This window comes from Portunus trituberculatus, chromosome 41 (assembly GCF_017591435.1).
Source record: "Portunus trituberculatus isolate SZX2019 chromosome 41, ASM1759143v1, whole genome shotgun sequence".
Taxonomy (NCBI): domain Eukaryota; kingdom Metazoa; phylum Arthropoda; class Malacostraca; order Decapoda; family Portunidae; genus Portunus; species Portunus trituberculatus.
Genome location: NC_059295.1, coordinates 26,977,357 through 26,998,278, shown reverse-complemented (window position 1 = coordinate 26,998,278; position 20,922 = coordinate 26,977,357). Strand labels below are relative to the sequence as shown.

At 39.9% G+C, this 20,922-nt stretch overlaps 1 protein-coding gene across 1 annotated transcript; it reads left to right on the top strand.

The window, feature by feature from the left end:
* Positions 1-1,394: 1,394 nt before the first annotated feature.
* Positions 1,395-20,440, top strand: LOC123516696 (peroxisomal N(1)-acetyl-spermine/spermidine oxidase-like). The gene is made up of 12 exons (XM_045276299.1): positions 1,395-1,535; positions 7,827-7,896; positions 8,450-8,601; positions 10,141-10,282; positions 10,554-10,617; positions 12,458-12,586; positions 14,000-14,218; positions 15,156-15,272; positions 16,075-16,262; positions 16,589-16,718; positions 17,061-17,234; positions 19,112-20,440. The coding sequence occupies exons 1-11, from the start codon at positions 1,463-1,465 to the stop codon at positions 17,178-17,180; spliced, it is 1,404 nt and encodes a 467-aa protein (XP_045132234.1). The 5' UTR covers positions 1,395-1,462; the 3' UTR covers positions 17,181-17,234; positions 19,112-20,440.
* The last annotated feature ends 482 nt before the right edge of the window (positions 20,441-20,922 follow it).

Genomic DNA, 20,922 nt, shown 5'->3' with positions numbered 1-20,922 from the left:
AATAGTACCTGAATCAACTACGTTCGATGGCAAACCGTTCCAAATATTGATAATGCGATTAAAGAAAAATGTTTGGCTTCGTTTGTTTTAAATCGCTTTCCTATTACCTTGAAACCGTTGTTTCTGGTGAAATTTGACCGGTCAAGCGTTAGGAAGTTATCAGGATTCATATTCGTAAATCCCTTGAAAATCTTGAAGAGTGTGATAAGGTCCCTCGTAATCGACGTTTGGAAAGAGTAAATAAATTTAGTTCTTTAAGTCGTTCCTCGTATGGTTTATTACGTAATCTTGGAACCATTTTAGTTAATCGACGCTGTATTCTTTCTAATTTTTCAATGTCTTTCTTATAATAGGGTGACCAAAATTGTACGTTATATTCAAGGTGCGGGCGTACAAGCGAATTATATAAAGTTAATATTATCTCTTCCGTTTTGAATGTGAATGATCTTCCGATAAAGCCGACTAATTTATTTGCGATTTTCACAACTTCGGTGCATTGATTACTTTGTTTGAGGTCAGCCAATATTACAACGCCAAGATCTTTTTCTCTCTGTACGCTCTTTATGGAAGCATTTCCCCTTGTGTAGTTCGCTCGTGGATTACTATTTTCAATATGTAGAACATGACATTTGTCAAAATTGAAATTCATCAGCCACGTTTTAAACCATTCGACGAGGGTATCTAAATCGTTCTGTAAAAGTTGACGCTGAGTTACTAAGTCCGCCCTGTTTGCAATTTTTGTATCATCCGCGAATTTTGATACTTTACAGTTGATATTTTCCTCGATGTCGTTTATATATATCGGTCCCAAGACTGATCCCTGAGGAACGCCACTACTTACGCTGGTCCATTCTGACGATTTACCGTTTATTACTACACGCTGTTCACGGCCCAATAGCCAGTCTTCGATCCATGTAACGAGATCGCCAGTTATACCGTGAGCTTTTACTCGTAGTTTATTGATGAGGCGTTTGTGGAGAACCTTATCGAAGGCTTTTTGAAAATCTAAATAAATTATATCGAGGAGGAGGAGGAGGAGGAGGAAGCTTCCATGACCATCCCGCTCTCCCAAGGGTATAAGGATTAGAGGGAGAAGCGGCTGAATCAGTATTCACCACGGTCGACCAGCAGACGACCGTGGTGAATACATACTGATTCAGCCGTCATGGATTCAGGGTCATTGAAACTTACTCCTCCTCCTCCTCCTCCTCCTCCTCCTCCTCCTCCTCCTCCTCCTCCTCCTGCGGCCTGAGCGGAGTACAGACTCTGCAGAGTAATTCTTAATATATTAAATTGACTTTTGCATAGTAGAACTCAATAAGTTGTTCCGTTGAGATGGAAAGAAATGTTTTATCCACCGACACATGACAGAACCGGTGACCTTCACACATGGAGTGCATTATACTACTGTGGAAGAGAGAGCGGCACAGTGTACAGGAGCGTCAGTCTTCAATAATCCGTCATGCTGAACACACGCCACCCTTTCGTTGCTGCGGCGCTTCTCTCCATCTTCATTCTCGATGTTGTTGTCAAAGGTAAGAATAAGGAGAGGAGAAAAAGTAGCTTGCAATGGCTATATATGTCGGTATATTACAGTGTCTGTGTGTGTGTGGTTGTGTGTATTCACTGTTTGATCTGCTGCAGTCTCTGACGAGACAGCCAGACGTTACCCTACGGAGCGAGCTCAGAGCTCATTATTTCCGATCTTGGGATAGGTCTGAGACCAGGCACACACCACACACCGGGACAACAAGGTCACAACTCCTCGATTTACATCCCGTACCTACTCACTGTTAGGTGAACAGGGGCTACACGTGAAAGGAGACACACCCAAATATCTCCACCCTTGTGGCTTGTGAAGCCAGCGCTCTAACCACTGAGCTACCGGGCCGTGTGTGTGTGGTTGTGTGTGTGTGTGTGTGTGTGTGTGTGTGTGTGTGTGTCTGTTTGTATGTGTGTGTGTGTGTGTGTGTGTGTGTGTGTGTGTGTGTGTGTGTGTGTGTGTGTGTGTGTGTGTGTGTGTGTGTGTGTGTGTGTGTGTGTGTGTGTGTGTGTGTGTCTGTTTGTATGTGTGTGTGTGTGTGTGTGTGTGTGTGTGTGTGTGTGTGTGTGTGTGTGTGTGTGTGTGTGTGTGTGTTTATGTATAAATAATAGGGACAACCGGCCAAGGGCAACAAAAAATCTGATAAAGAAAAATGCCCACTGAAGTGTTGGTTCCAAAGAAGTGAAAAGGAAAGGGGACCGGTTGGTATAGGTGTCTTTTTTTTTTTTTTTCCAATTCTAAATCTTGAGTGAAGAATGTACGTGTAATGAGGTGCAAATAGTTTTGTGTGAAGGAAGAGAGTTGTCTTTAGAGGGCAGGCTGTGACTACTCTCTTGTGTTTTGAGTTCATAGGTGGCTTTAATTAATGATAAGTTCACAACACCCCCTGAACCAGTGGTGTTGCCGGATGCCTACGTCACAATGTAATATATGAAGAAACCGAAATGAAGGAAACACGAATATCTGATAGTTCGCCAGTACGCAGTGGGTCCAAAGGAAACAGGTTATGATCCAGGCCATCCCCGGACAGATAGTCCCGGGCAGGTAAACATCCTGTGACGTTGTTATTGTGCTACATGTTGATACCACACACGTGGGGGTCACGTGAGCTTGTACTTGATTGGTGAACGGTACATTTGAGAGGCGTGTTGTGTAGGTGAAGACACGCACCCATTAATTCCTGAAGGAAAATTGTATAGGATTAGGGAGAGAAAGAGGAGAGAGAGACGAGAGAGGAAGCAGAAAGGACAACCATGGCTTGAACGGACATAGTAAATGCCCACAGCGGTATTTACACACGATCATCAACGCTCTCGTGAAAAGAACATTCTAGCACTGCTCCTCTTGGGACAGCACCCATCAAGAACCAGAGATTAACACAAGTGCTCTTAAACAACGAATATAAAAACACAGAAATTACCAATACAACTAAGAGCAATTGACAAATATTTCACTCCTATCAACACCACCAGCGACCAAAAAGAAACCATCAAATTATCCTACAAGAGCCACGTGTCTTCATAATAAAAGGAAAAAGAAAGAGCAATCCAAGACATCGCAAACAAGAATGTAACACCCACCCACCCAGACAACACCATATCCAACTTGTCATCAATTACCAATCAAAGAATTCGTCTCAGCTTCTGATCAAGAACAACAGAAGTCTACCACACAAGAAGACCACGTCATTTACGAACACAAATGTAATATTGAGGGTTGCAGACCTCACACATTATCGGGATGACACGCACGACTCTACACGACTAACATGCCAACTTAAAAACGAAGCCATACACGACCACTACAATGAAAACCACCAAACGACTCCCACCCGACAAGATCTCGTAAAAGGCACGAATGTGATCGATAAAGAAAGAGATGGACGTAGGCTGACACCTCTAGAAGCCATATACATAGCAGAGAACAAACCAAACCAGAGATATCCATGTTCTTCGTACAGTCAAGAGAACAAGCCATGCAGCGCGCCTCATCAACCAATCAGACAATACGCTGAAATAACCCTACACGGCCTCGTGCCACCAACACCCCCTTATAAGCCGCGCCAGGCACCGCACACCGCATTTCTTCACGCAAAGCTGGAAAGGAGGAGGACATCCCAGCAAAAATGTACGCTTGTGTATACACAGCGAAAGCCATCGCAGGGACAGATCTTTGCCGCCTACAAAAGATCATTCCAATCCTCCTGCAGCACAATGGGCTTCCCGTCATCTCTATACCTCTGACCGCCCTTTCCGCCCCGCCTCGTTCCAAGTGCCGTCCCAGTGCCAAAGACCACCCTAGAGAAACGTAAGATGGCGACGCCTACCACCTCAACCAACCACAAGCAGAGAAGGGAGAGGAAGAAGGAAACAGAACGGAGCCGCACGACAACCACGAAGATGAAGATGAGGATGACGAGGAAGAAGACGAGGAAGAAGAAGACGACGAGGAGGAGGATGAAAAGTGGACGTATTGGGAAGCTGCAGTGAAAAGGAGACACCTCCGCCCCATCCCAGCAAGCCAAAACGCCCTTCCGTCCCCCAGCCCCCCTCCGGCAAGCAAGATGAAGATGACGGCTGGGTCACCAAGCAGAAGCGGCGACGAAGGCCCAGAGACGACCCATGGGTCCTTCCAAAAGAAGAACGAACAACAATACCGTCAGCTGCCCTCAGCCAGTCACCCACCATCGCGAGGCTGAGGCGAGAAAACCGGTCGGGGAAAGTAGACGAGGAAGTACTTACAGGCGCCTACATCCACGACCGAGATCACTTCATTGGGTTCATCAATGGCTACTCCAAAGCCAGCTATCAGGACCACCTTTGCCCAGAAGACAACAACAAACCAATGAAGTGAAGTGCCGGTGACCATCTTTTTTCTAAGAACAATGTATTTTGTAATGTATTTTTTATGCTCTTATTTTTTTCTTTTGTTTTTATTAAAAAAAAGCAGCGAGCTGGACCGCCCAGCAACTTTTTTCTTTTCCTGTTTTTCTGTATTTCTATGTTTTTTGTATCTTGTACTGTACAACCCCTTGTTTTGTATTTCCCCCCTCTTTTCTCAATAAACTTTTGAAACTTTTTTTAAACACACCGCATTATAACGATCAACAACAGTGACTAGTGAACAGGAAAATGACTTCATGAAAATACTGAAACTCTGTGACAGACAACGGTGACGTAAATACGGAAAAAGCTTGCAAGACGTTAGCCACTGTATACCTTAACAACCCTGCATTGAACTAACCCTTATACATTTGTATTAACTGCGTCATATTGTGTATGTATATGTATATGTATAAGTACAAGTATATGTATATGTATATGTATATGACTTTGCACTATGTTATACCCTCCCACATCTCAGCTGCAACTCTCACAGCACTGTCGGTGGTTGTCGGCTACTCTGGTTTCCACACAACGCCTATCACTGCCCTGTGACGTTCACCACTTTACCATAGCAAGCCGGACCGCCCGCCAACTTTCTTTCTATAAGTAAACTGTTAGAATGTTAAACGCACCTCAGACTGCTTCAAGATGGCCTTAAACAGGTCAAAACGTTGCAAAGTCCACTTTTGGACAGTTCCTCGCAGCAATACCACTCACAAAGAGAGAACTAAATAGTTCGACAAAAAAAAAAAATAATAAATAAATAAATAAATAAATAAATAAATAAAATGAATAAAAAGAAAATAAAAAGATAACCGAAAACTAAATAATGGTGAGGTTGCTCTTGCTTTTAACCCCTCCAGTGCTGGGACGCATTTCCACCATGAATTTTGAATATTATTAAACGATTTTATTTGCATCATAGGAAGAGTCTAAGGAGTTCAGGAGATTATAGGCTAGAGTCTTCACTATTCTGATTCCCACATAAGTTTCTGAAGCTGTAGAAAATCATCAAATAGTAAGCAGAATGAATATGAAAACGTGTTATCATACCTTGTCTGCACTAATGAGAATATACTTTCTGGCTATATATATATATATATATATATATATATATATATATATATATATATATATATATATATATATATATATATATATATATATATATATATATATATATATATATATATATATATATATATATATATATATATATATATATATATATATATATATATATATATATATATATATATATATATATATATATATATATATATATATATATATATATATATATATATATATATATATATATATATATATATATATATATATATATATATATATATATATATATATATATATATATATATATATATATATATATATATATATATATATATATATATATATATATATATATATATATATATATATATATATATATATATATATATATATATATATATATATATATATATATATATCAAGACATATATATATATGAGCATATACCTATATATATATATATATATATATATATATATATATATATATATATATATATATATATATATATATATATATATATATATATATATATATATATATATATATATATATATATATATATATATATATATATATATATATATATATATATATATATATATATATATATATATATATATATATATATATATATATATATATATATATATATATATATATATATATATATATATATATATATATATCTCAAGACATATATCTAGGTATACGAGTATACCTAAATATATGTCTTGATGGTGAATGAGAACCCTCCAGGTGTTTTGGCCGCGTTAGACTCGATTCCCACATCATGCATGAGACCTGACAACATTAAGGATATAAATGAAGCTGTTCTGAGTAGCGTGTGACATATAGAGTGTACTAACAGCTGCATTGTAGTCATTGTGATAAGACGGTACTCGTGCTGTAACCTTACACATAATCTGACTATTGTCATAACGCTGATAGAATGCCAAACAGCTGAAGAAAGGCTGCTACCGTTCCCACAAAAATAACTGTCACTGCTCGCGTCACGTACACATAAGGCTACCCGAGGCGTGAACAGCAAGTACTTGAATATATTCATCAACATTTACTTTTTTCCATTTGTTAGGGAGATCAAAGAAGAGGACAATGATGTTGCTCCTAAAAAACACAAGAATAGAGTTAAATATCAGGTGTTGCTTGATAGTCCTCTTTTGTCCTAATTTGAGTTGTAAGAAAGAAGAAAATACAAACAGAAAAAAAATAGTTCCTGTGCTTACCTATAAAAAGGAGGAGAGAGGCAAGATTTTTTATTAACTATTGCCCTGGTAAGGTGTGTGGAGAAAAATATGCAACTAGGTCGTTCAGAAGAGTACCTTTAGAAATGACAGTATAACGATATAGCAAGAGATAAAAAGAAGAAAGAGATAAAAAGAAAAAGAGTTCCAGTGCTTACCAAGAAAATGATGAAAGAGGCAAGATTTTTTTATTAACTATTGCGCTGGTAAGGTGTGTGGAGGAAAATATGCAATTAGGTCATTCAGAAGAGTATCTTTACAAATAACAGTATAATGATATAGTAAGAGATAAAAAGAAGAAAAGGCTTGTATATAAACATACATATTACAGGCCTGCACCTCTCTTGTCCTATCCATTCCTAGTAGTGATGAATAACAGTTAGAAGCATGTGTCAGAGCTGAGGGTTCGGAAACCATCACTGTCTGCTGTATACCACTCGCGACAACTGACGGATGAAATATGTTGTTTAACCTAAAGAGCCAGCTTATCTTTCACAGCTTCAGCCTGGCGGAGTGTTGTACAGATTAGATTAGGTCTTGATTCCTGATAGGACTACCTTTCTACGTCATGAAGCAATTAGTGGCCCGCGAATGGCAACTTCTTCATCTCACCAGTAATATTCCAGCAACTTTGCGGGATTCGTCGGTTCAACTGAACACAACGATGCAGTGTCCTGTGTTTCATTGTGTGACTGCCTCCGACCTTCCAAAAATTTTGAAACAGTCATGTCCTTTATCTCATTCTGTTGTTGTTTTCTTATCTTCTGTGGCTCTTCTGCATGCGTTCTCACTTGCCGATATATTTTTCTGTTTTAAGTAGTAATGGAATGGTTTCCTTTGAAGTTTTGTTTTGTAATCTTTCGAATCTCTTTTTACTCTATCTTATCTTATTTTACTTATTTGTTTAAAAGAGAAAGATAAAAGATAATGTGTCTAGTCTAAAAGTGGCGAGTTCTGTAATGTTCTAGTCGTCCTTTGCCTCGTTACAATAATTGGTACGATGAGATGCAATTCTAACTGATGCTCAAAATAAAACTTATTCGACATTTGTGTTTTCAGTGTCAGCCTCGCCGGTAGCGGAGGGTGGTGGCGGCTCCTACAGCAGCACACGACGGAGACCTGACACCTGGTGAGTCTCACGGCGTACTCGTATTAACCTCTTCAGTACTAGATCATATGTTTATCATGAGTTGTTAGAGTGATTAGACAATTTTACGTACATTAGGAAGAGTCTATGGAGGTCAGAAGATTAATGGTCACAGTCTTTATTATTTCAATCCCCACAAAAGTTTCTGAAGCTGTATAAAGTCACCAAATAGTAAACAGAATGAATATAAAAACACGTCCTGGTACTGAAGGGGTTAAGAACGCATGGACATAAAAAAATGAGGGGAGCTGCAAGAGGCCACGTGGCAGTCCCTGCATGAACATACCATAGACCTGTTTCCGCCTGTCATCCCCGTACATGTATTTGTCTAATCTTTTAAAGCTTAGCTCAAACAATCTGACTTAGCTCTAACAATCTCGTTACTGAGTCATGCAATGGCGGACTTACCATTAGGCAACACTAGGCCATTGCCTAGGACCCCGAGTTTCTGGGGGCCCATGAAACTCCTCATACACTTATGGTTAAGAGAGGTTTTATTATCTGCACACATAGAATCCATTTGCTAAAATGCCAGCAGAATGCTCATCCTACTAAGCGTGTCTCGGGGTCCCCTATGGATGTATAAAAGAAAACTGGGCCCCTCTTTAGACATTGGTATTTTAATTAAAATCCATTTGCTAAAATGCAATGAGCTGGACGAGAACCCACCGCTGGATGACGACTGGAGTGAGTCAGCACAGCACCGCCTTCAAGTGTTTAGTGGGTCATTATCGTTATCAACCTGCAGAAATCGGTTCACATTTTCATCATACTCTTTTTCTGATTAGCGATGAACCATTAAGTGTGGGGAAGATTAGTACTAAGAACCAACTGCAAGAAATGTGCTACAAAAATATTACAGTGGGACGTTCATACATAAGTACATCGTCATGTGGTCTTTGATTACATTGATGGAGCTATTTTACCTAGTCATCCGTACGTTTTCTATTAATTTTGAGAGAGAGAGAGAGAGAGAGAGAGAGAGAGAGAGAGAGAAGCCGAATGGATTGACTAAGTGACTGACTGATTAACTGACTACAGGATGGAAGGATTAGTAGATAGAAAAAGGAGGAGGAGGAGGAGAGAAAAAAAAGAGTAGATGTTTGAGAGAGAGAGAGAGAGAGAGAGAGAGAGAGAGAGAGAGAGAGAGAGAGAGAGAGAGAGAGAGAGAGAATGGAGAATAGGGAGGAAACATAAGAGATGATGAAATAAATAGGAGATAGTGGAAGGATGGATAATGAAGGACTAAGGAGAGAGAGAGAGAGAGAGAGAGAGAGAGAGAGAGAGAGAGAGAGAGAGAGAGAGAGAGAGACGCTGTAGAGTAAGTGAACAGATTTCTTTTTTTATACAAGAGGGAAACCAGCCAAGGGCAACGAAATATAAAAAAAAGGTCCACTTGAGTGCTAGTTCCCTTAGAGAGTTATGAAGATTTAACTGCAGAATAATGACGAGAACAACACATAGGTAAGGCGGATCGAGGTAGCGCAGGTCAAAATACAGTTGTGGTCTGTTGTCAAGTCGCCTTCTACGTTCACTTCTACTGTTGTGTTTTCCGTTTTCTGTCAGTGTGAAGTCCTCTGTTCTGGTCTGGCGACACTTTACCTGCAACCACCCGTCAATTTTTTAGGTTTTCATGTCAGATCAGAGTGCGCGAATTATGGCAAATACATTGGAAGGAAGGGCGTATTGTGTGTTGTTCGGCTATTTGTCATTCATATGCAACTGCAACACACACACACACACACACACTCTCTCTCTCTCTCTCTCTCTCTCTCTCTCTCTAATGCAGTATTCATAATCATTCACTCCTTTTCTGGTAAACTCTGGAGCTCCCTGCCTGCTTCTGTATTTTCCTCCCTCCTGCGCATGACTTGAATTTTTTCAAGAGGGAGACTTCAGTACATTTCTCTTCAGGTCTTGAATGATTCTTGTGACATGCCTTTATAGAATGGCAGCTTAGTGGGTCTTTTAACGCTCCTTTGTTCCTCTTGGTTGGTGTCTCTTCTTACATAAAAAACAAAAGACGAAAATTTGCACACACATATGGTTTATTCATACAACTTATCCACTCATCCACTTATCCACTTGTTTATCTTGTTCATCTCACTCAACAATTGGTAGTCGCAGTGTTGGTGTGGTGGTGGTGCCTATTTACTGTTAATTTGGTGGCGTTGGTGCGTGAGTTGTGATGATGGTAATGGTGCCAGCGTGCCTGCCTGCCCACAGACTGGCAGTGGGTGACGGAGGAAGGTCAGCCGGGGAACGTTCGCGACTACGATAAGCTCATGATGCTGTTGGAAGAAACGGAGGAGGCTGGAGTGCTGGAATCTTACTACGACACAAGCTACGGCCAGTACTTCCTCGACAGGTGGGTGGAGGGACTGCGGGGCCAGGGAGAAGTGCTGCGGAGGGGAGAGGACTAGTCTGCGTTTACTTTCTTGTTTATCTGAACCGTCACCATTGATCTGTTTGTTTGCTTGTTTTGATCGTTTGTTGTTTATTATGTTATTTGATACCATGTGTATAAAGACGCCACATGATTTGCACATTCTGTTGTATTCAAATGATTTTGGTCGTGCGTGAATGCTCTTTGTTCTTCTCGTCTCCGCCCTACCACGTCCGTTACGCCCCGCCTGCAGGTTCCAGGAAGTGTTCCCCGACAACACCCAGCACCGGGAGGGCCTGCTGCAGTTTCTCCACCAGGTCAGTCAGTCCTTTGTCTCACTACTCAGTACTTTATATCTCCGCATCACCAGTCAAGGTCATAAATATAAATAGCTTACACAACGTTATTACTATTCATGTATTTCATTCTATACTCAACTCCTTCAGTGCTATGACGCATTTTCACATTCATTTTGCTTACTGTTTGGTGATTTTACACAGCTTCAGATATTTATCAGGGGGATTAAAATAGTGAAGACCCTGGCCATTAATCTTTTGACTTCCATAAACCCTTCCTAATGTCAATAAAACTCATGATAAAAATGCGTGCCGGTACTGAAGGGGTTAATGTGGTTCAAATTATCATATTGTATGCTTGGGTGAAGGGAGTGTGCTAGTCTGGTCAGGGAGTTGCAGGTTGTTGAGGAGTATAGAGTATTGTGAAATGTGGGAAAGAACAGTCAAAAGCATCTCTCCACCCTGAAAAGAAAGTACATTGTTACGAAGGTTTGTTCAAAGTGAGCTAATCTTAATAGAATGACTTCTTTCGTCTTCATGTTTATGATTATTATGTTATTTTTTTTTTTTTTTTTGTAGCTTGTGTTTACTCATGCATGTCTGCCCTCGTCCACCGCAAAAGAAAAAAAATAAAGTAAAATAAATGAATAAATAAATAAATAAATAAATAAATAATATAGATAAATGAATAAATAAGATTAAAAAATAAAAGTGAATGAATAAAAGTGGTTCATATAGACATTTTTTTATATGACAAAGATATCATTACTTTTTTTCCACAAAGTTGAGGTAATTATGTGATGATGAACTTTTATTTTGGGCAAATAACAGCTACAGTCACAGCTTATCTACCAGAAGTCAGTTTTGAGTATTTTATCTTGTTTATTATCATTCACAAGTTTTCTATCACAGATCCTTAATTAAGTGCAGCTGTGGTTTTTATTTTAATTTCCCAATGTGCTGAAGCATGACCATGACCCCGCATGTTTTATTGTCTCAGTTATGTGGCTGCTAGAATGACAGATTTAGATTCTAAGCACAAAGTGATTGAGTATTACGTATTTTCGATCAAGTGAAGTGCACCTGTTTGATTCACTGGTGCGGTTACAGTACCATGAGCATTAGCAAATGTGTCACCCAGTGCATCTGAGGTATCGTATGAGTGTCACTTGAGGCGGTGGTGTAGTGGATAAGGTGGTGAGCGTGGGATCGGGCAGACGTCCACGCGTGGGTTCGAATCCCACCACATACTGCTTTGAAGCTATGCCAGTTGTCGAGTGGTTTAAAGTTACCCATATGTCACCATGATACCCAGGTTCTAGGTGGTTACACCAAAGATGCGCTTGGGTGGTGATATGGGCCCTAGTATGGGTACCACTATAAATGAAATTGCCTGCACCACTAATTGGCTGAAGATTAACAGTGCTTCCCACATATATTCTTCACGTATGCCTACAGGTGCTATAGGCCATAACATTAAAAAAAAAAATCGTAAATGTGATTCGTACACGTGTCTCCGAAATTTGCAGCGATGTGACTCCTCCCTCTCTCGTCATAACGTGGCATTCAGAACCATGCTCTAAAGCACCTCTGCGCCACAATTTCACTACATTAAGAAACCCTATAGTTAAAGCTATACCTGTTTTAAGGGTGTTTTAATGGTTCTATTGACACATTAGCAAGATTTTTACATCATTAACAGGTGAAACACTCAAGGGAATCCAGCTAATCATCTCTGTGGCCTTTGAAAATAGTCGTGGTGAGAGAGGAAAGCGAACACGGGCCTCAAACACACTTGGACGCAGCCTCGTCGTCCAACATCCTCTAACGTCCTTATGTTGTGATTCTTTATATTTTTCAGACAGTGAATACCGAAGAAGGGACAGGCTCCTGGTTGGATATGTCCGCCGAGGATGCCGACCAGTACGATTTCCAAGGAGAGGACTATCAGTGGAAGAACGGTTACGACACACTCATCACGCATCTCAAGGTAATGACCGTCCTGGCTTACTTCTCAGTGATTATGGCATTAGGTGATATTTCGGCCTGTATTCTGATACGCTTTGCTCTCTCACCATCATTATACTTTCCAAAGCCTCTAGTTGAAGGTACTCGTGTTTTTAATGTATCTTTATGGTTTTGGTGATGGATTAGCAAGATTTCTAGTTTACTTTAGGGAAAAACTGTCTTGAAAATCTCGAAATATATTGTAGTGAGAGAACAGGTTATTTCTGAATACGGGTGTCTGATCCACTGGAGTGTTGTCTGTTTGTGCTATTTCTATTTCAAAACGTCCTAAGGTGGCTGCCTTGCCTTTCGCCACCTCCCCTTGCATAGCTCACCTCCCCTTTCCACTGCACGAGATTTTCTGCTACGTAGTGTACTCTGCTTCACCAACTGTCTCTAATTTTACTGCCTGACAGATGCTCTCACTCATCCACTGTTGTACGCATTCCGTCTTGTATGGCACACTTGCTTTGTTCTTAGCAAGAGTATTAGCTTCAGATGAAAAACAACTCTGATGATGTCAATTAAGAATCAGGTCCGGATTCTCAGATGTTTGGGCACTCTCAATTACTTTTAACAAGCTGAAGCTGTTTTCATGATTCCATCAATATTTTAATCCCTTCAGTAACATGACGTGTTTCCATATTCATTTTACTTACTATTGGTTATTTAATGCAGCTTCAGAAATTCACGTGGAGAATCAAAATAGCGAAGACTGTGCACCATTAATCTTCTGACCTTCATAAACCCTTCCTAATATCAATAAAATGGTCTAATCGTACACAAATCTCAAGGTAAAAATGTGTCCCAGTACTGAAAGTGTTTACTAGGATTCCCATCATCATTAAAAAGAAAAAAATCATTCATATATAAGCACACGAATAATGATCTCTGTGACCATTCAAAGTAGTCCTGATAAGGTGTCTGAAAGTATAAGTGTTAGATAGTGATAACAGTTATCGAAGGTGATACTCTTGACACGACGCTATATATATCGTACAATTTTCATGACAAATCAAGTCTGTCACATGGCGGGCACAAGCATCACATACAGTACGGTAGTCAAAGCATTCATCCAGTGCAGCAGTATCTTCCATTAACTCCTTCAGTACGGTGATGCGTCTTCATATTCATTCTATTTATTCATTCTAGTCACTATTTGGTGATTTTATACAGCTTCAGAAACTCATGTGGGAGATTAAAATAGTGAAGACTTTGGCCATTAATCTTCTGACGTCCATAAACCCTTGCTAATGTCAATAAAATGGTCTAATCGTACACAAATCTCAAGGTAAAAATGTGTAATAGTACTGAAAGGGTTAATCACGTCTTTGCTTCGGATAGACCCTCATGAATTTTTCCTCCTACCACTGCTGTCTTCCTGGCGGCGCTGCAGAAGACGATACCAGACTCCATCGTGCACCTCTCCAGCCCAGTGACTCAGGTGCAGTGGGATTCCTCCGAGTTTCCCTCCCAGGCGTTAGTGGTGACCCAGAACGGCAAGTCATTCTACGCCCGCCACGTCCTTGTCACCGTGCCCTCCGCCTACCTGCAGAAGAATCATGCCACTATGTTCCAGCCTAGCCTCCCCAATGACTTCCTGCAGAACCTGGAGGTACTTACACTGTCTGGCTGGCTGGTTGTATTATGTTATTGCTAGTGTTGGAGTTATTATTATGTCTTGTATTATTATCATTATTATTATCATTATTATTATTATTATTATTATTATCATTATTATTATTATTATTATTATTATTATCATTATTATTATTATTATTATTATTATTATTATTATTATTATTATTATTATTATTCATGCTAATGTTGCTACTTTACTTCTACTACTACTGCAATTACTGTTTCTACTACTACTACTATTACTACTGCTACTACTACTACTATTACTACTACTACTACTACTACTACTACTACTACTACTACTACTACTACTACTACTACTACTACTACTACTACTACTACTACTACTACTACTACTACTACTACTACTACTACTACTACTACTAATAATAATAATAATAATAATAATAATAATAATCTCTCTCTCTCTCTCTCTCTCTCTCTCTCTCTCTCTCTCTCTCTCTCTCTCTCTCTCTGATTTAGCTTTATAACTTTATACTGATGCCTCTGTTTCACTTTCACTGTAACATTTAGGACGAGTGATCAATGCAGTCATGATGGATTTGATATAAAGAATAACTCTACTAGTAATTATATTTTGTACTAATCTGCGATATTACAGTGGGCTTAATTCCTTTGAAGATGTCCAGTGACTTTGCATGAAGGGCTTGTTTGGCATTTATTCTGAAACGCTTTGCTCTCTCACCACGACTATTTTCCAAGGCCACAGAGAAGGCAAGCCGGATTTCTGGGGGGTGTTTCTCCTGTACATTGTGTAGTAGCTTTGTTTATTTGTCACTAGAACCATAAAAACACCCTTAAAAACTTGTGTCACTTAAACAGGAGCCTTTTGAAATAGTGGAGGTGCTGCGTTGAACTGTATCTAAATAGGGTTCTTTGTATGCCGGCAGGCGGTGAAGCTCGGTGTGGCCAACAAGGTACAGATAGGATGGGCCGAGCCTTGGTGGGGCAATGGACTCTACAGCCTCAACATCCTGTGGAGTCAGTTCAACCTCCCGCCCCACATGGTGAGTGACCGCGCCGTCACTACCACGGATGAGAAGCAAACAGTCTCTCACATCCTTGCTCACTCATCGCTACAACAGGCCACTCCTGTTTCACCAAAGAACCATTGCCGTCATCACCATGCACCGCCTTCCTGTGCACGTGTCCGTCACATCACCAATACTTGTACATCACCACCGTCATCTTCAGCGTTTCCAATAATACACAATCATCAGTTTCATTCACTTAACGTTCCTCCTTTTCACTTCTCCATTTCTTGACCGCACTTTATGACTCGTGTGCAGGACAATTAGGCGGTGGCTTTGACCCTTCCACTGTCATTCCACACACTCGCTGAATACCTCAGCGAGATTATTTCCTTTAGTTTCAGAGTCACTTTTAGCGTTACATTGGCTGGACATTGGAAACTTTTTCTTTTATATAAGTCTTTTCACAACGACTTTCTGATATCTAGTGTTGTAAGTTGATACAGCAGTGTGAATGGTAAAGCCAGATAACGCACCTTGTTACCTTAGCTTTATCAGTCCCAGCAGTAGGCGCGAGAAATGGTCGCTACCGGGAAGATGCCTTGACACAAGGACGCTTTCCTGATGTTTCTCGTCATTATTGTTATTTTCCCTTCCATAATTTGTATAATATTTATGTCGCTTCTTCTATGCCTTCCTCTTCAAATAATGACCTTCCCAATATTTGATTTTCTCTTGAAGGTTCATGAAAGAGAACCCAAAATTGTCTCCCTTCAACTGATAGGCAGATTTCCACCCAGTGCCATTGTAAACTATAGCGTGGTATTGTCTTGTACAGGCGTGGTTGTATGACGTGGTGAGCACGTTTAGCGTGCACCAGCAGAAGGCAGTGGTGGAGCTCTTCGTCACGGGCGGCAGCTCTATTTATATGGAGGAGCTGAAGGAGGAAGAGGTGAAGGACCACGTCATGGACCTCATTACGAAGGCTTCCGGTCAGGACGTGCCGCAGCCTACTTTCTTCAGGAGGTGTGTGTGTGTGTGTGTGTGTGTGTGTGTGTGTGTGTGTGTGTGTGTGTGTGTGTGTTCACCATTTTATTCCTCATCAGGGAGTCCGTTTTGTCACGTCCACCCCCATACAGTTCTAAAGCATATAATGGTCACCGTCTCACGATTTTGTTCACCGTTGTGTTGTAAAGTCTTAACAAATTTAGTTAGCCAAGGTGTGTGTGTGTGTGTGTGTGTGTGTGTGTGTATGAGGCCACAACTGCTGGTGTTACGTGTGGGTGTTGCCTTGTGTTGCCTAGCCGTGGGATGCCGCTGGGTGTAGAGATCATGACCTTTCTTGTTCCCAGGACGAGATGGAGCCGTGACCCTTGGACTCTGGGCTCATACGCCACCTTCATCACAGTGGAGGGGAACAGAGCCGGCCTGCACAGCCACAGTCAGCTAGCCAGCCCCATCAAGAACTCTGCAGGCCACACGGTAACAGCCTCCTTATCCACCCAACCTGTATACACACACATACACACACACTCTTAACTATTTTCATTTACCTATTTGTGATTCTACATGATTGAATTAGCCTCGTAATGTACAATTTTCCTAATACCAAATGTTCACACTTAATTAAAAAGAAAGATTAAATGTGTGGTCGTATGTTGTCTGCTTACAGGAAGAATGCATCATCTTTGGTGATGCATTCTTCCTGTAAGTTGGCCTACAAGGAAAACTATCTCTGTACATCCTTGTCTCCTTTTGTGAAGTGTGTGTGTGTGTGTGTGTGTGTGTGTGTTGGTGCTGAGTAGAGTGTTCTCGGTGTTGCAGGTGTTGCTGTGGGCCGGGGAACACACCCACGACACTCGCTATGGGACGGTGGACGGGGCCATGGACACAGGCAACAAGGAGGCCCTCAGGATACTCAGCCTCAAGTCCTCCTCGCTGTAAGTGGAGGTCTTCATCCACACGATCTTCACCTCATCCTCTTCGCTGTTAACCACCATTGGCATCTAGCCAATAATATCTCTAACAACTTTACTTCTTCGTCTTTCCCTCCTTTACTTCATCCAGATGGCTCTACAGCTGTCTCTTCTTTTTCTAAAGCTGAACTCTTCGCTCAAACCTTTGCTACCAACTCAACTTTGGATGATTCTGGGCATATTCCTCCTACTCCTCCACCCTCTGACTACTTCATCCCTAAAATTAAAATTCTTTATAAAGACGTTTTCCTGGCCCTCTCTGGCCTTGATTCTCGGAAGGCTTACGGTCCGGATGGAGTCCCTCCTGTTGTTCTCAAAACTGTGCTTCCGAACTCGCTCACTGCCTGGTCAAACTCTTTCATCTGTGTCTCTCTACTTCTATTTATCCTTCTTGCTGGAAGTTTGCTCACATTCAACCTGTCCCTAAAAAAGGTGACCACTCCAATCCTTCTAACTACCGCCCTATAGCTTTGATTTCCTGCCTTTCTAAAGCCTTTGAGTCTATCCTTAATAGGAAGATAATGAGGCATCTATCAGCTCACAACCTTCTCTCTGATTGCCAGTATGGTTTCCGTAAAGGCAGATCTACTGGTGATCTTCTTACTTTCCTAACTGAATCTTGGTCATCCTCTTTAGGGACTTCGGTGAAACCTTTGCTGTCGGCCTTGACATATCGAAAGCCTTCGATAGAGTCTGGCACAAATCTTTAATTTCTAAACTACCCTCCTACGGATTCTATCCTTCTCTCTGTACCTTCATCTCCAGTTTCCTTTCCGATCGTTCTATTGCTGCTGTAGTAGACGGTCACTGTTCTTCCCTAAAACTATCAACAGTGGTGTTCCACAGGGTTCTGTCCTATCACCCACTCTCTTTCTATTATTCATCAATGATCTCCTAAATCTGACTCAATGCCCTATCCACTCCTATGCTGATGATACCACCTTGCATTATTCAACAGCGTTCAACAGACGCCCAACCCAACAACAATTAAATGACTCAAGGCGAGATGCTATAGGACGCCTAACTTCTGATCTTTCACTTGTTTCTGATTGGGGCAGAGAAAACCTGGTTTTGTTCAATGCCTCAAAACTCAATTTCTACAACTATCTACTCGACATAACCTTCCAGACAACTATCCTCTCTTCTTCAATAACACTCAACTTCCCTCTCCTCTACATTAAACACACTCGGTCTATCCTTCACTAAAAATCTAAACTGGAAATTTCACATCTCTACTCTTGCTAAATCAGCTTCCAAGAAGTTAGGTGTCCTGTGGCGTCTTCGTCCATTTTTCTCTCCCTCCCAGCTGCTTGCTCTGTACAGGGGCCTTATCCGCCCGTGTATGGAGTATGGCTCTCATGTCTGGGGGATCCACACACAGCTTTACTAAACAAGGTGGAATCTAAAGCTTTTCGTCTTATCAACTCTTCTCCTCTAACTGACTGTCTTGATTCTTTAAGTCACCGCCGCAATGTTGCATCTTTATCTGTCTTCTACCGCTGTTTTCATGCTGTCTGCTCTTCTGAACTTGCTAACTGCATGCCTTCCCCTCCTGCGGCCTCGCTGCACAAGACTCTCTACTTCTTCTCATCCCTATTCTGTCCATCTTCCTAATGCAAGAGTTAACCAGTATCTTCACTCCTTCATTCCCTACACTGGTAAACTCTGGAACTCTCTACCTGTGTCTGTATTTCCACCTGCCTATGACTTAAACTCTTTCAAAAGAGGAGTGTCAAGACACCTCTTACGTTAACTGGACCCTCCTTTTAGATTTTTTTGTTTTTTCTTTCTCCTACTTTCCTCTCAACAGGGCCTGGCAACCAGCGGGATTTTTTTTTTCCAACACTGTTTTCCCTTGGCCAGTGCCCTTGTAATGTAAAAAAAAAAAAAAAAAAAAAAAACGTTCATCCTCCCCGACTGAAGGCACTCCTTTTCTTTCTGTTTCCCCTTTCACCTTTCCCTTTCTTGTTTCTCGCCTGAAATACTAACAATATTCGCTCTTCTTCAGTCCCCTCTTTTGCCTTCCTTCTCTCTCCTTTCCGTCGGATTGTCGGTGTGGGATAGACGATTGCAGCGATGATTGGATGGCAGTTGTGTCTTATGAAATGTTTCTTTTATTTTCTACAGTTGACGTATTCAAAGTTTTTTGTGGAATAATAAATAATGGGTTCGAGTTTGCATTAAACACTTTAAACACTTTAAACACTTTATCATATTTGTCTTATGTACATGGATTAAAAAAAAAATAGTTTACCACGACAAATAGCCCTTTGTAAGCTATAGATAGCTTTATGGGCAATAATATGAATTTACAGATACACAAAAAGATAACTATTCTGCATGAAAAGAGAGAGAGAGAGAGAGAGAGAGAGAGAGAGAAAAGGTCCATTTATGTTATAAACACATTGGGTAATTACATATGTACATGTACTTATTTTGTCATATAAAAGTAAACTCCTATCCAAAATATAATTTTTCATATCACTCATAAAATAACAATAAAAACAATACTAATAGTGATAATAATAATAATAATAATAATAATAATAATAATAATAATAATAATAATGATAATAATAATAATTGATAATAATAATACATATGAGATAAATATAATAATAATTTTACATTTATCATCATTATCATAAGATGAAGTAGAAAGATTAGTAAGAACATAGTATATGTCTTTTAAATTTTTGCTTAAAGGATGATATGTTGGTTGATTGTTTGATATGAAGTGGTACTTCATTCCATATTTTAGGTCCTAGGTACAGCAATGAATGTTTGAAAAGTGTTAGTTTGTGACTGGGTATTTGCAATGAATATTGGTTACGGGTTTGGTAATTGTGTATAAGTTGAGTGTTATAGTTATTAGAATTTATTGTTTTATACATATAAGATGCAATATTCAGTTTAGATAAGTCATCAAGGTTCAAGATATTTAGTGTTTTAAATAATGGAGGGGTGTGCTCATTAAAACTATTGTTGGTCATTATCCTGTAATTTTTTTATGTAGTATATTGAGTTGATACAAATGACATGGGTAAGTAAGGGACCAGATAAGGTTACAGTAAATAAGATGGGGATATATGTGAACATAATATAAACATTTAAGAATAATAATTGGGGTAAAATGTCTTACTTTGAGTAGAAGTGGGATAATTCTTGATATCTTTAAACATAGGTGGTACTTAAAGTTTAAATTTCTATTAAATGTTATACTAAGGATTTTTATTTGATTAACCTGCAGGATATCATCATTTAGTATAGTTAAGTTAGGTAGTGGCTGGTAGGTGGTAATGGTGTTAGAAAATAGCATATAATAAGTTTTGCTAGTATTAACTGTGAGACGGTTAGCTAAAAACCAGTCAGAGAATTTTAGAAGATCTTTATTGGCCCTATTAATTAATTCTGTTGGTTTTTCTCCTATCATATAGAAAGTAGAGTCGTCCGCAAATAATATAGTGTGGAGAGTATTTGATATATTGGAAATATCATTAATATAAATAAGGAAGAGTATAGGGCCCAGTATGCTTCCTTGAGGTACACCTAGATTCACTGGTTTAAATGATTGTCAAATACTGTATACTGTTGCCTGTTATGTAAATAACACTTGAGCCAGTCATGGATACATCCACGAATATCATAGTGGTGCATCTTTTCTAGGAGAATATGAGGTTGCACTGTGTCGAAAGCCTTACGGAAGTCTA